Genomic DNA, 13,646 nt, shown 5'->3' with positions numbered 1-13,646 from the left:
CAGACAGTGCGTGTCAGGATTATCACCCAAGTCAGGGGGAGAAAGGAGAGCGTCTCTGTAGCACAAAGCTTGGGAGCCAGAGTGAAGCCTGCAGATACAGTCCGTCTCATCCACTTCTCAGGAGAAAGAGAGGAGGATTTAGCATTTGCATGCTAGTCTGTAATTCCTAGCATTATATAACTTGTCGCCAACAATCAAACTCCTGTGGTATTGTGAAAGTATTGTTTCACATGGGTGAGCAAAGTGCGGAGTTTCACTTTGGGGGAAGGTGTTTTTTCGTGGTGCTGTACAGTGGCAGTTGGTCCAAGATGCATCCCGGAGACCACCCTGTAATCCCAGTTGGAGTAGCTATTCTTCAACACAGCCTGAGGCCCAACTAGAGAACATGCACTTAAAAATCCTGAAAATATACAGCTTAGCGCATAAATGACTTACTTGGGCGTGTGATATGTTCAAAGGGCAATTTAAAGATTTTTCACCAGAGATGAGGGATCAAGGATTTAGCACATTATAGCTACTTATGCTGTTCCCCCTGTGTGAGTGTGCCATGTCCACATCTGTAAATAAATCATATTGCCTGACTGTGATGTGGGTGCTGTAACAATACAAGTTGCCTTTATAGGCTACTGACAAAGAAACCGTGACGCTCAGTGTGTGTTCTTTCTTTGAACTTACACAGTTTATATTTATTGGGATGGTGAAACACTATGAAAATGAACCCTTCACGTGGTTAAATGTCTTTAACACTTTGCTAAGCTTATTCAGTATTTGTATTCAGAGATGGGCTGTAACGCGTTACTGTAATCCGATTACTTTGTTCAAGTAACAGGTGATGTAAGGGATTGCTATTGCAAAAAAATAATTAGATTACTGTTACTTTCCCGTAAGCACACTGCGTTACTGCGTTGCTAAACTGTCTTGATTTTATTTGTGAGAGTGTCTCATGACAATAACGTAACCACGTGTGACAGACATGTGCAGATCAACAATGGATAATATGGAGCGCGGGAGAGAGTACGACCATGCAGCGTTTAAAGTGTGGACGTACTTACATTACTTTAAGTTTTAGTCTGTAAAAAGTGACAAAAACATTAGCGTCCGCTGTACGCGCGTGGGAGGAAAGCTTCTTTCTGCAGTGAAAAATTTAACTTCAAATCTGAGCGAGCACCGAGCACGCTGCCACGGGAATGTCACATTCATAGACAAAGCACCGGACCCCCCCACTGACATGACCGCTGTATTCAGGTGGTGTATCATGTTTTTAAAAAGTAACTAAGTAACTAATTACTTTTGAAAATATGTAATCAGTAAAGTAATGGGATTACTTTTTTGGAGACGTAATCAGTAATTAGTTACTAATTACTTTTTTCAAGTAACTTGACCAACACTGTTTGTATTATATCAGCGGTCCCCAGCCCCGGGCCTCGGACCGGTACCGGTCCGTGAGTCGTTTGGCACCGGGCCGCGAGAGTTGAGGCTCAGGTGTGAAATGTCTGGTTTTCAGGGTTTTTATCGGTTTTCAGCGTTATTTTGTTATTGTTTTTATCGTTAACTCGGTTTTCCTGGGTCTTTTCACGTGTGTTATCAATAAATCTTCTTTTTTCGGTACCGGTACTAGTTTTATTTTGTTGTATTTATCCGCGACACCTTAAAGGCCGGTCCGTGAAAACATTGTCGGGCATAAACCGGTCCGTGGCGCAAAAACGGTTGGGGACCGCTGTGTTATATGACACACACAAAATCCTGTTTTTAATTTCTGTGTCCACTTTTTATGTACAGTCTATAGGACTGACATCATCATTTCCATGTTTACAGCATTTTCACTGCTAACAGAGAAGCATTATTCTCTAAGGTAATGTTAAAGCATATTCAGTTTGATATTGTTTCCTTTCTGGCACTGTTCAGAAATGACAAATACAAGATTTGATGCACAGGGAAAAGATGCAACAACTCAAGTGAAGCCATTTCCAATGACAATGTTCAGACTCACATATGAAGAGTGCAAAACTGTAATGGTTTGGGCTTAACATATGGTTTCCCATTGTATTGTGTACTGCAAAGTTTACTTTAAATGCAATTGCATGTTTTAATAACATTTTTAAAGTTTCTAGTGTAACTTAAGGAGCCCATTACAGGCTATACGCTGTAAAACAAAAATAAGCTTATCTACACAGAGGCATTATCTTAACCTCAGAAAGCCTACAAGTGTAAAAGAGACATGATTCTAAGACGCTGTGCCATCACAAGGTGAAAGAGCCTTCACGTTGCAAAGGCAGGCAGGCAGGGCTTATACAAAGTGAAGAAACAGCTTTCTTCCTTCCCACCTGCTGCTGCTGTCGTCCCCTGGGGGACACGAAACTGCTGTCCCTGTCTGCTAGCATCAGTGTAAAAACCCTCCACATGCTCTTCTGTTTGGATTTGGATGTAAAACTCCCAAGAAAGACCAAAAGCAGCCCCCCCCCCCCCCCCCTTCTCCAGCCTCTCCCCCCCAAAAAACCTTTTTCTCATCCCCCTGACCTACCCCTCCCTCCAAATCAATGCAGTCCTCCCAGACCTCCCAACACAAAGCCCTTAGAGCAAACCCAGCACAGAAATCATAGCACACCATTCAATCATTGTTTTTTCCCCTCTCTCACCCCTTTTATGGTCCCACTAAAGGTTTTAACCGGGCAGAGAAGGAGGGCTGTCACTGAGGAAACCTTAGCCCATTGATGAAGTGACAGGAGCTGCCAGAATATGATCCTAATCCTGTTTCCAGCATTCTTTTAGCCTGCTGGCATCGCAATTCCTCCACACATTCTCTGAGCTGTCAACTAGGAAAATCCCTCTAATAGCGCATTGCCCAGATACACATCAAAGAGCTCCTGGAAACCTTCAGCGGCTTAGCTGCCATAGACACACTAGCACACACAAACACACCATTCCCAATAACATACATCCACATGATCTTTAGGAACACACAAAACCCAGATGTCCGTGGAAAATTGACCACATATTTAAAGTAATAAACCAAGGATATTGGAATGAGTGATCTTTGCGCCCCCAAAATTATTTTTACACGCTGTAACCATGCCCTATTTTAAAACAGCCACCTACCTTTTGCTAGTCAGAAAGTGATATAATCTTTATGGTCGTGGATTTACGGGGCAGGACAGAGCAGGGGGAAAACAGGTGTCTGAACTTTGCTGACTCTAGAAACCCTTTTAGCCCTATTTTATCTCATTCTATTCTTACTTAATCCATCGATATTCCAACCAAAGGTAATCTTCTTATGGCGAAGCATTCTGTTTCGGTGCAGCCAAACCTCTGCTGACAGGGTGGGGGAAGAGGGGAAGCAGCGAAAGAGAGCGTATGAGGAGTGGGTGGGTGGATGGTGGATTGGGAGACTCTTTGGGGCCTGACACTGTGCTTCAGTCATTTCATTTGGGATTAAATCTTCTGTAGTGAGTGAACAAGTGGCAGGTTCTCCCCTATCTGGTGTGTAAACCTCAGCATGAACCCTGTGGATAAATTATTTATGGATCATCAAGGTGTCTTCAATAAAACAGGAACTAAAATTTAATTTTTACTATAAAAAAGTGAAGGTAAGTTTTCTGAAATTTTAAACCATTTATTATGAGCTAGACTTTCTCTGGTCTGCACAATCTAAGCCAAGCCCACCCTTGTTTTGTTGCCAACTTATTCTCATTGGAAAGTAACGTCTGTGAGAGGGCACAGTAACTGGTTCAATATCCTGGTTAGAAAGTAAATGGCTTTCCTGGTCTTCTTCAGACTCACCTTTTGGCTAACTTCCTTCAACTCATCCCACAAGAGTTTTATCATGTATTTTATGAAGAAGTTGATTTTTTCTCAATGTCACATTTTCTTAATAAATACTTAATTACCTAATAAATAGCTGGTTTGAAAGTGTTAATGAAAAAATACAGACAGACATTTTCATGCTGTGAACATAAGTCATTCTTATGTTTTGATTTATTCCCTTGCATTGAACAGATAAATTACTCACATTTAAAACAAATGAGAAATACATGTTTTCAATGTACAGTCATATAATACATAGAGAACTGGCCTGTGCATTTTTCTGCTGAAGCCACCGGCTCAGGAAAAGTGGTGAGTTCAGTCTGACAAAAATAAATGTTGGCGGTGCGAAATTATTTTTAACTGTGCCTCATCTGCAGATTCTCCTCTTTGCTTCATTTTCTCTGTTAGGTCCTTTGCTTAAAGCCAAAACTGGAAAATACATGGGCTACTTCCTGTTAAATCCTTTAAAAAGAAGAGACATGGAGGTATTCCTTACTCAGGAAGGTGGACAAATACTGAAGGATATTTACAATGCTCAATGGATTCTTGAAAGCTGACCTGAAAGCTCTGACTGTGAAAGTCATCTATCAAGAAAAATGTATTTGGTTGTGAGATTATAGTAACCAATTTGATATCAGAACTTTACCCTGCTGCCAATGCCATGTCAACTATGTCATGTGGCTATAAGCCATGCTTCAGTGGGGTACAAGCATGCATAGTTCGAGTTCTTGTAGGATTATAAGATTTTTTTATATATATATCTTTCATATCTGTCCTGGAATGAGACTGACAGCTCTGGAGTTCAAGCCTTCCTGCAGTGACTTTATAGAAGAAGCTTAAATCATAGTGAACAGCTGGCATTAGAACTTCCTGATTCTATTGACCAGGTGGTGTCAAATGCAAGCAAGTGCTAAACAGTGCTGTTCAGTCACAGCTTCAGTCCAGGTGGGATTTTCATTAAGTCCGTTGAGTTCTTGTCATAATCGTATTTTCTCTTCGGTCTATCCAGCAGAGATGTTCTTTGTGTTTCCGTGTGCTCCCAGCAGTGAGCCGCATGCTCAAATGATGGTGTTGAGGATAAGGGCAATACATGAACTGACAACCCTGGCACTCAGTTAAAGGAGAGCCCCTAAAACATGCTTTATGCTCTTTTGGTGTGTACTTACAAATACTTTGAAACTGGGTTTATTTAAAATCGACAAAAGAGCAAACAAAAAATCTCAGCTGTGCAATTAATTTGTATGAGCACAAATTTGAAATGTGGGCAGACTTTGTGATTCTCATTACAACATCTGAAGAGCAAATAATCTTGACATTAAACTGGAGAGGGTTCTACTGCGGTTTTGGAGGTAATTCTGAATTCTGGGTGGACACACAGTTCTTTTGCTGGTTCATGAGAGGTCAGGAGGAGGTGTTGTTAGGTCACCTCCTGTGCAGGCCTCCATTCTGTAGCGTAGTCCCTGACCTAGAGGCCAAGCACGTACAACGAGCAGCCAAGCTTCAGTTGGGGAGTGTATCCAATCCCAGCGAGGCCGCATGCTGCTTGGCCCTCAGACGGAGGTTTTCGATGCTGGTGGTCTTGCTGTTGAGGCTTCCTGGGAGGTTGCCCGGCGCTGCCTGCAACAGTGGGTTGTTCCATACCTGCTGAGCCTGCGACAGGGTCTGGTAGTAGGACTGGCAGGGCAGCGACCCCAGTGGGGAAGGCATGTTAACGTTCATGCCCAGGTAGGGCAGACTGGACGGCGTGCTCATGTCAAACGATGGGTAGTGCACCAGGTTGTTGGTGGCCGCCATGTGTTGCCGAAACTGCTCCTGCAGGCGAAAGAGACTGAGAGGAGACGAAGCGTAGGAGTTGCTCTGCGCTAGACCACTGCTTACACTGCTGGAGGAGGGCAAGGCGGGGGAGCTCAAAGGAGAATCTGGAAGACAGGAAGCGAGAAGGAGGACTTCAGTATGTTTTGACGCACCTTTTGCATGGATAACTTCTGTATATACCGTCCATTTGAATGAATTCTATAAAACTATCTCGCACATGGATGGATTTCTAAAATAAAGTAATTGATTAGAGACTACAAAAGAAAGACAAACTGAATATGTTTGTTTTTTTTACCTGAGCTTGGACTCAGCCGTTTACAGGATGGGGAGCTGCTCCCTGTCGGCAGTACCCCCTCCCCCTGAATCTCCTCCCTGAGTTTCACCCTCGTCTCTCCTCTTATTTCGTCCTCCTCTCTGTCAGCATTATCTTCTGCTGCTGACTCGCTGTCTGATGGTTCAGGGGAGGTGACGTTTACTTCCACGCTCATCTCGCCAGGCTGGGGCCGTGCTGCTGCCTGCCTCTCTGTCTCTGAGTGAGAGGATGAAGAGGAGGAGGGAGGAGGAGGAGTGCGAGTCTCAGGAGCCAGGGTAGTGGCAGTAGTGAGATCATTCTTGGAGTCCTCTGTAGCACCTTCGGCAGCTCCTTGAGTTTCTTTCTGTTTCTGGAGCTGCTCCTTTTGCAAGCTGCGCTGCTTCTTACGAAACTTGGCCCGACGGTTCTTGAACCAAACCTGGCAGATAGAAAAATAGATAAGTGCCTGAGTAAAAGAGTAAAAATACATTAAAAGTTAATATTCTAATATTCTTCTTCTTGTGTGTTGTAAAAATTTAGTATGGCTACCATGGCTCTTTGGACAAAAACCCCTGATGTGGTGCACATGTGAAAAACTAAACTGAGCCTCAGGAAATTCATCGTCTACCAAGGCAAATGTCCTGTTGTACAATTTTAATGAAAAGGATCCAGTCAGTCTTTCAAGCAGGTGTGTAAATAATGAAAACAGCAGGCCATTTCCCCAATTTCATTTTTATTTTTAGATTTTGCAGGGTCTAGAACGTCACGCCAATGAAAAACTGTAGTCTTACAAGACTCTTATTAGAATACCTTGATATGTTTTCTGATATTTAATGAACTGCTTTTGCCTTGATCTGTGATAAAGTGAGTCCTACTGACTGAACGCTTTTCTTAAAACATTTACTTCTGCAGAAGCTTCTGGTCTAGGTCTAATTATGGTTAAAGCATGATCTTAAAAGCTGTGTTATCCAAGATCTTTTACGGGGCTTTTTACCAAGAGAAAAACTACGAAACGAACACTTTTTTTGCGCACCCACCTGACTAATCAGGGAGCCTCTTGGCAGGTGGGCTTTAAAAGATACAAAAGGCTAAATCTGAGTATGACAGAGTTTCAAACAGAGGTGAAAAGCAGTGCACTGTATAAGAAAACAAACGTAAGACTATCCTTATAGGACAGTGAGTCTGAAAGAGCACAGTATCGGCTCGTAAACAGCGAAAAACGACCATTCATATCACGTGACTGCGTTATTTCACATTTTTAATAGCGAAACGAGACTGCTAGACAAATGAATTTTGGGTTTGTTTTTTTTACCTGCACACGTGCCTCGGGCAGGTTGGTGCACATGGCCAGGCGTTCACGCATCACCACGTCAGGGTAATGCGTCTTCTGGAAGGTTTTCTCCAGAGCTTCCAGCTGCTGGGCGGTGAACGCTGTCCGACTGCGCCGCTGCTTTCGGTGCTGGGAGCCATAGCGGGCCTCAAGGATAATGTCTTGAAATGTACAGCCGTTGAGAAACAAGAAACATGACCAGTTTAATTTAGGGACAAGCTAAACGTTCACGCGAGCACCTTCACGTGCCAGGGTCACATAAATATAATAACTTAACTGAGAACGGGAGGAAGTGACAATTTGGGATAGAAAATGAGCAACTGAGTCTTACCAGCCAGTCTCTCCGCGAGAGTGAGCGCGTGCACCGAGGGCCTGTAGTCAGGCGCGTGCTGTGCTTGCTGCGCCGCCTGCTGGTGAAGGTTGTACATGGCGCTCAGTGAATTCATGGCGTGCAGAGAGTAGCCGTTCACTCCGTAGTGCTGCATGACCGGCGAGCTGACTGAAGAGTCACAAGCTGCTGTGAGTTTCAGGCCTCGGAACAAACAAACTTACTTCTAAAGAAAAGTTTAAGCTCCAGGAGGCCATTTCTTATTTTTTATTTTTGTGTGCGTCTTTGTTCCGAGAGGAGAAAATTAAATGGCAACAGGTGAAAGACAAGCTTTAGACTCCCGCCAAAGGGAAGATGGTTCATTTTATAAAAGGATAACAAAGCGAATAACTGATAATGATTTATGAGTTAATATACAGTTAGAATTTTCAAAGAACTTTCATGTGTGTCGTCAGATCCGCACAAATGTAGCAAAGTAAAACGAAAAACTGAAAGAAACTAAATCAATTTAGTCAAAAATATCATCAAAAACATGGAAACTAGAAAATCGATAACTTTTATATTACATTTGATTAAAGACCCCAGCACCAAACACTTTTTGTTCAATTTAGTGTTGAGAAAAGTCGTAAAATAGATTCTCCATTGATCTCATTGCTAATAATCTGCTTTGTATTTTGCTAATATAAAGTGTTGTTTCAGATCAAATGTATTTTTAAAGTAGTGTATAAAGTAGAATTTTCAATATCGTCTTTTTTGGATTGTTGCATTATTCTGTGGCTTTTTGTGGTGATTTTACCTTATTATTATTAGTATTGTAATACAGTTCTGTAAAATCATTATTACTGAATTATAATGCAGGCATGTATTATTATTATTATTATTATTATTATTTTTATACAAGTCTGTATAGTAATAATAATAATAATTATTATTATTATTATTATAATAAATTAAAGTGGTTTAATTTATATCCAAAAATATTCCAGTGAAAATTATCTTCAGTATTTTTTATCCACGGTCTGGGTTTAAAATGAGCTTTTACACTGAATATATTTTAATCATGATTATTATTGTTATTAATATTTTAAAGGTTTATTTTTGCGCGCTCGCAGTTCACGGTAATCGCTGCCAAACCTCTGCAGTCTGCACCGGCAGAATAGCGGGAAAATATTTACTTTGCTCCCTGTGAGTTCGCCTCGAGTGGGAGCCGTTTATTTCAATCTGCGGCGGGTCCCAGGCCGGTTCCAAGCGCCTAGAGGCTGACGGCGACGTGTGACAGGTCTGCGGTGAAATATGCACAAGATCCCCGGTTGGACTCCTGTTTAATGTGGGTGCAAATAGGTTTCAACTATACAGGACTATTAATTTATCATCAGGCCTGACACGTGAAACGTGGGCCCCGGTGGGCGTGTGTGTGTGTGTATAAATCACTGTTTGAGAGGAAACCGTGTAACTAATACAAAATTTTCTTTCGCTTTTAATTTTCTTTTTCTTTTTGTCTGTTTCATTGCATTATTTTGCTAAATGAGCCTCTGGCTGGAAGTATGTAATCTGCTAGTTTCCCCCCACATCTACAGCTTAAAAATTCAACATAATGCTCTTCTTTCAGGACAATGTCACGATGCCTCGGGCTCTGATTTAAGTCTAATTATGCTAATTGCCGTGGATTTATGAGTTATACTGCATTTACTAAAGAGTGCCTTGGGGCCGTAGTTCTGTATGCGTGGCGTCAATCCATCACCATTTACAAACTGAAAAGGCAGAGAGAGCGAATGGGAATCATTAACCTACGGAAAATTAACAACATGGAGTAACACACCGAGAGGAACCGAGGGATCTTCTGACAAATCCTATAACACTGCGTGTTATTTTACAGTCAAAAATAAAGGGAAACCGAGCAAACACGTGCTGTTATTGACCGCTGCCACTGTTTATTTTGGACACCTCGAGATCGCTGCACTTTGGGAATCATTTCTATCAGGAAGTTTGGAACACGATGTAAGCGAAGACAAAAACAGAAGAGACAAGGCTAAAACAGTTTTAGTTTAAACGTTTGTGTAGTTTAAAATCTAAAACCTGTAGGAAAATGATCTGTAATGCCCAACTTGCGTTCAGCAAACTTCTTACCTCTCTGTCTTATAGAAATTTCTCAGCCGAATATTCGCCTTTCAAATCTTCTGCTCTAAAATCCCCAGGTGGTTGATCATCTTATTCAGTTCATTACAGTTTTTCATTCAGCCAGATATCCTGAGAATATTCCGGTCTGTCCGCTCCGTGCACCGGCTCGCTTCTCTGCTTGAGGGAGGATGCCGAGCTGCCATCTATCGGCCTTTAAAGCGCTCCGGGTGGGGTCACCGGGGCGCCCAGACGCTTTCCTCTCTGTGCCAATCACGTCGCTTTCCTCATCCACCCGCCCCACCTCTCTTCTATACACCTCACTTTGTGGGTGAGTGCTGCACCGAGGTGCCGCTGTACTTGTTTTAACACGTTCTGTCACATTGGACAATTATTATTACTATTATTATGATCATTATTATTATAGGTCCTCCTTGTTTTAAGCATATCGCTCGCAGGTGACCGTGATGATGAAATGCGTGTTGCTTTTTGCAGGCTGACGAAGTTTCATCTTGATAACTTAAAGTTGTTTTGTACAAATATAAAGAGAAAATTACGCGACAGCGTGAGTTTGATTTCATAATTTCAACATTACAGGGTTATTCTGAGAATTTGTTGCTGAGTAAGCGCTTAAACACACTTCAAAGGGGAACCTGTACTTGTTTTCATTTCTAATTCTCAGTTGCCATTCTTTACTTTTAATTTTAGTATGTTTCATGCTGCTTTATTAAAAAAAATTTTTTTAGAAAATTACTTAATCCACTACAGAGAAAATACAAAAATAAAAAAGTCCATTAAAGCTTCCGTTTGTTTGCCTGTCAGTGATGCTTTCTGGATTGATTTTTAGCTCCAAACAACCTTTTAGAAAACAAAATAATGAAAACAAATCCGAGATAATCTAGAAAGTAAACATTTGCTTCACATGATCTTTAATGTTTGTAAGAAATATGAGCTGATTTAGATGAAACTCATAAAAATCAGCAAAAGGAAGGGGGGAACGTTAATCACACGGGTCTTAATGAAATGATATGCAAATGACGAGAAGCTACTGGCCTTTGCTACCCTCTTGCAGTGACTACAGCGACTTTCAGGTTAATTCCGTGCATTAATTTTATTTTCCTGCTGCCTGGCAATGACTACATTTTTTGGTCGGAATGCAGCTGAGATGGAGAGATGCGGGCTGGGCTGCACTGCCTCCAGCAGCTCCCCGGCCCCGAGGGATTTAGGTTAGGATTGGGTAGACAAGACGCCATTTCACCCTCCAAAAAATGTCTTAAAATGACTGCTGGTAAGAGGATTAAAACAATAATGCCCCTCTCTTCTTCTTCAAGGTTTTTAGAAAAGATTTCTTCTTCCGAGGAAAAACCGTTTAGGCTGGAATTAAGGGCAGCGAAAGTAGCCTTTTAATGTAAAGCTTGCATATTTTGTTGAATTTTCTCCGAGAGTGAGGGAGAAAGACGAAGGGGGGGGGTTAAAATCCTAAATTTGATCTTTGCTCACCTTCACTCATAGAACTTTAGACGTCTGAAAACAGGCTGTATGCGCCTTATAGCTCACGTCAGCGCGTTTGAGCAAAGATCAAAGTCCCTCTTTAGATTTTTCATGTTGTTGAGCTAAGGTCGGTGTCTTATAGAGTTTAATCGAGAAAGTGCAGAATATGAAAAAGCAACAATGAAAATCAACGATTTATAGCAACAAGTGGGTTTCACTGCGCACATGGGTCTTAAAAACCTGTTAGCTAAACATAAGTTCCGATTTCATATATATATATATATATATATATATATATATATATATATATATATATATATATATATATATATATATATATATATACTCCGAAGCTATGTTTTGTCCTATGCCTTTTTTTGCCGGAGAGCATTTGGGCAGAGAGGAGAAGAAAAATCGGATTAACTTGTGAACCGATGAAAATAAGAACTTAAACTGGAGGTAAATCTGTCCAGTGTCTCTTTGTGGGAACCGTTTCTAAAGCAATTAAAGCGAGAAGGAATTCCTCTCAGCTGCTCTTCCTCAAATCAGCTTTTTTACGGAACGTATAATGCGGGCTAATGTCCAGCATGGCTGAGGGTTTTAGCGCAAGTGTCAAGAGGGCCTGCTATTAGAGTGATATTAGGCCAGTGGAGCAGCAGCCCCTCCCACGCAGGGATTGAATGGACAATAAACTCACTGTGATTTACAGAATTGGTTTTAACTTGTAAAATAACATTTAGACAAATTATAGATGTAATCTTTTAAAATGTAATCTTCCTAAAAGTGAAGATGCTTTCAAAATATTGTTATTAATAGTCGTTATGTAGCTATTATAAATTATAAGCTTATTTATCAATTAAGAAAAAGGAGTGAAAAACAGTTTTAAAGTAGTATTCGGTGAGATCAGCCCTTTCCCTTAGAAGAGGTGAGTCTGGGTTCTTATTAGCATGTTGCAGAACTTGCCCCAGTTCCTCTGTCTTCTGTTTATTTCTTTAATGTTGGACAGAATCATGATGTTGAGCTCAGGGCTCACACTCGCTGAGGCTCTTCATGACTCTGGACTCTGGGATGTCACATTTTCAGGTGATGTTTTTTTTTAATTTAAGTCAAAATAATAGGCATAATCTCAGTTTTTAAAAGTATTCGACTTCTGGTGCCTAAAAGACGATTTGCACAGGCATGTCTGGATTAAATCCCAACAGTGTGTCTATTGTATGTGGTGTAACAGAGCAATTTAAGAACAAATTAAATGTATATGAATTTGTTTACCTTTCTTACTGGTCTATCATTAAGAGCTTGTGATAAGGGGAGAGAATGTTTGACATTTATAATGAGAAAATGTTTGTTTCATTCAAACGGTTTAATAACATCTAATCTAAATTTCGGATGTGGATAAAACAGGTCATTTGAAACATGACTAATGGGATTATTAATAATGCATTATTATCATTATTATGTATACTGATTTACCTTTAGTGAATATAATGTCTGCTTTTCTGAGCAAAACATCACCAGTCCCACTGGTGTCACCATTGCTTGTTTAAATGTTCACTCAAGTTTATTCGGTTCTCAACCATCTAAAACTGTAAAATATAAAAACTATCAAAATATTACGATTTATCAGTCAATTGATTTGCAAATCATTGACGTTTAGAGAAAAAATCAGTAGTTCCAAATTTGTTATCCCTTGCAGAACCTCACTGCTGTTTTTGAGGCCTAATGATAAAGATTATTCTGAATAAAACCCGTAGTTCACCCCTCGTCATTTACCATTTTCAAACCACACTTCTCATCCTGCTCACCTTCAGGATCTGAGCACTGTTCACCCCAGGCTAACTTTCTAAACCCCAAATTCATCTCAGATTTCTGTGGATTTTATCAGCACACTCATTGTTCTCTGCACTCTGGCTGCATTCAGGCTTTATCATGTTAAAGCCTCTCCTCAGATCTGAGTTATCGCCTTTGCTCTCAATCATCCTCGCGCCTCAAAACTTTATCCCTGCATCAGGACTTTGGCAGCCTGAATCAACGCTCAGCCGAGGAAGCAGCAGCGATTTATAAATCATCTTCAGTTTTTAATCAGGTTTATAACGCATGAGTGTTTGTAATTTCTTCTCCTCAAATGGCTCCCTATACTTCCAAGTGGCATTTTACATCAACTCCAGGAGAAAGTTGATGCCTTCAGCCTTCAGAGCCCATTAACTTTTGTCATTAGGTTTTCTTTAACTTCATGAATATATTAGGTTTCAAACCAGCTGCTCTGGCCGGCACATGCTCTTAGTCAAGGTTAGCTTGTGCTCATTTGGGTAAAATTAATCATTTTGATGTATCGTTTAGAATTGACTGCTTCCATGGGACTTGTGTGACTGGAGTAACAAAGCAACTTGCCATTAGCAATTCTCCAGCTGTGTATTAGCAGGGCGTTCACCTTTAAGACCGTCCTCATATGTGTTGAATACCTGATTTAAATGGAC

The 13,646-nt window shown here is 40.9% G+C and overlaps 1 protein-coding gene across 2 annotated transcripts; it reads right to left on the bottom strand.

The window, feature by feature from the left end:
* Positions 1-3,939: 3,939 nt before the first annotated feature.
* On the bottom strand, positions 3,940-9,859 carry LOC113016812 (diencephalon/mesencephalon homeobox protein 1-A-like). 2 transcript variants are annotated; one of them, XM_026159953.1, is made up of 5 exons: positions 9,694-9,859; positions 7,570-7,737; positions 7,221-7,399; positions 5,912-6,347; positions 3,940-5,720 (listed from the first exon to the last, which is right to left on the bottom strand). In XM_026159953.1, the coding sequence occupies exons 2-5, from the start codon at positions 7,721-7,723 to the stop codon at positions 5,302-5,304; spliced, it is 1,188 nt and encodes a 395-aa protein (XP_026015738.1). In that variant the 5' UTR covers positions 7,724-7,737; positions 9,694-9,859; the 3' UTR covers positions 3,940-5,301. The 2 variants fall into 2 exon arrangements, with proteins under 2 accessions (XP_026015738.1, XP_026015737.1); XM_026159952.1 differs by having other exon boundaries at positions 7,221-7,415; positions 7,571-7,737.
* Between the last annotated feature and the right edge of the window lie 3,787 nt (positions 9,860-13,646).

This window comes from Astatotilapia calliptera, chromosome 23, assembly GCF_900246225.1.
Source record: "Astatotilapia calliptera chromosome 23, fAstCal1.2, whole genome shotgun sequence".
NCBI lineage: Eukaryota > Metazoa > Chordata > Actinopteri > Cichliformes > Cichlidae > Astatotilapia > Astatotilapia calliptera.
This window is presented reverse-complemented; position numbering and strand designations above follow the sequence as displayed.

What these genes read in the sequence shown, in the direction of transcription:
- LOC113016812 (XM_026159952.1), bottom strand. Translation starts at nt 7,723, where the DNA reads ATGCAGCACTACGGAGTGAACGGCTACTCTCTGCACGCCATGAATTCA. An exon ending in CTCTCGCGGAGAGACTGGCT is followed by an intron (nt 7,416 to 7,570) that starts GGTAAGACTCAG and finishes TTGTTTCTCAAC; the next exon opens with GGCTGTACATTTCAAGACAT. An exon ending in ACGGCTGAGTCCAAGCTCAG is followed by an intron (nt 5,721 to 5,911) that starts GTAAAAAAAACA and finishes CCTGTCTTCCAG; the next exon opens with ATTCTCCTTTGAGCTCCCCC.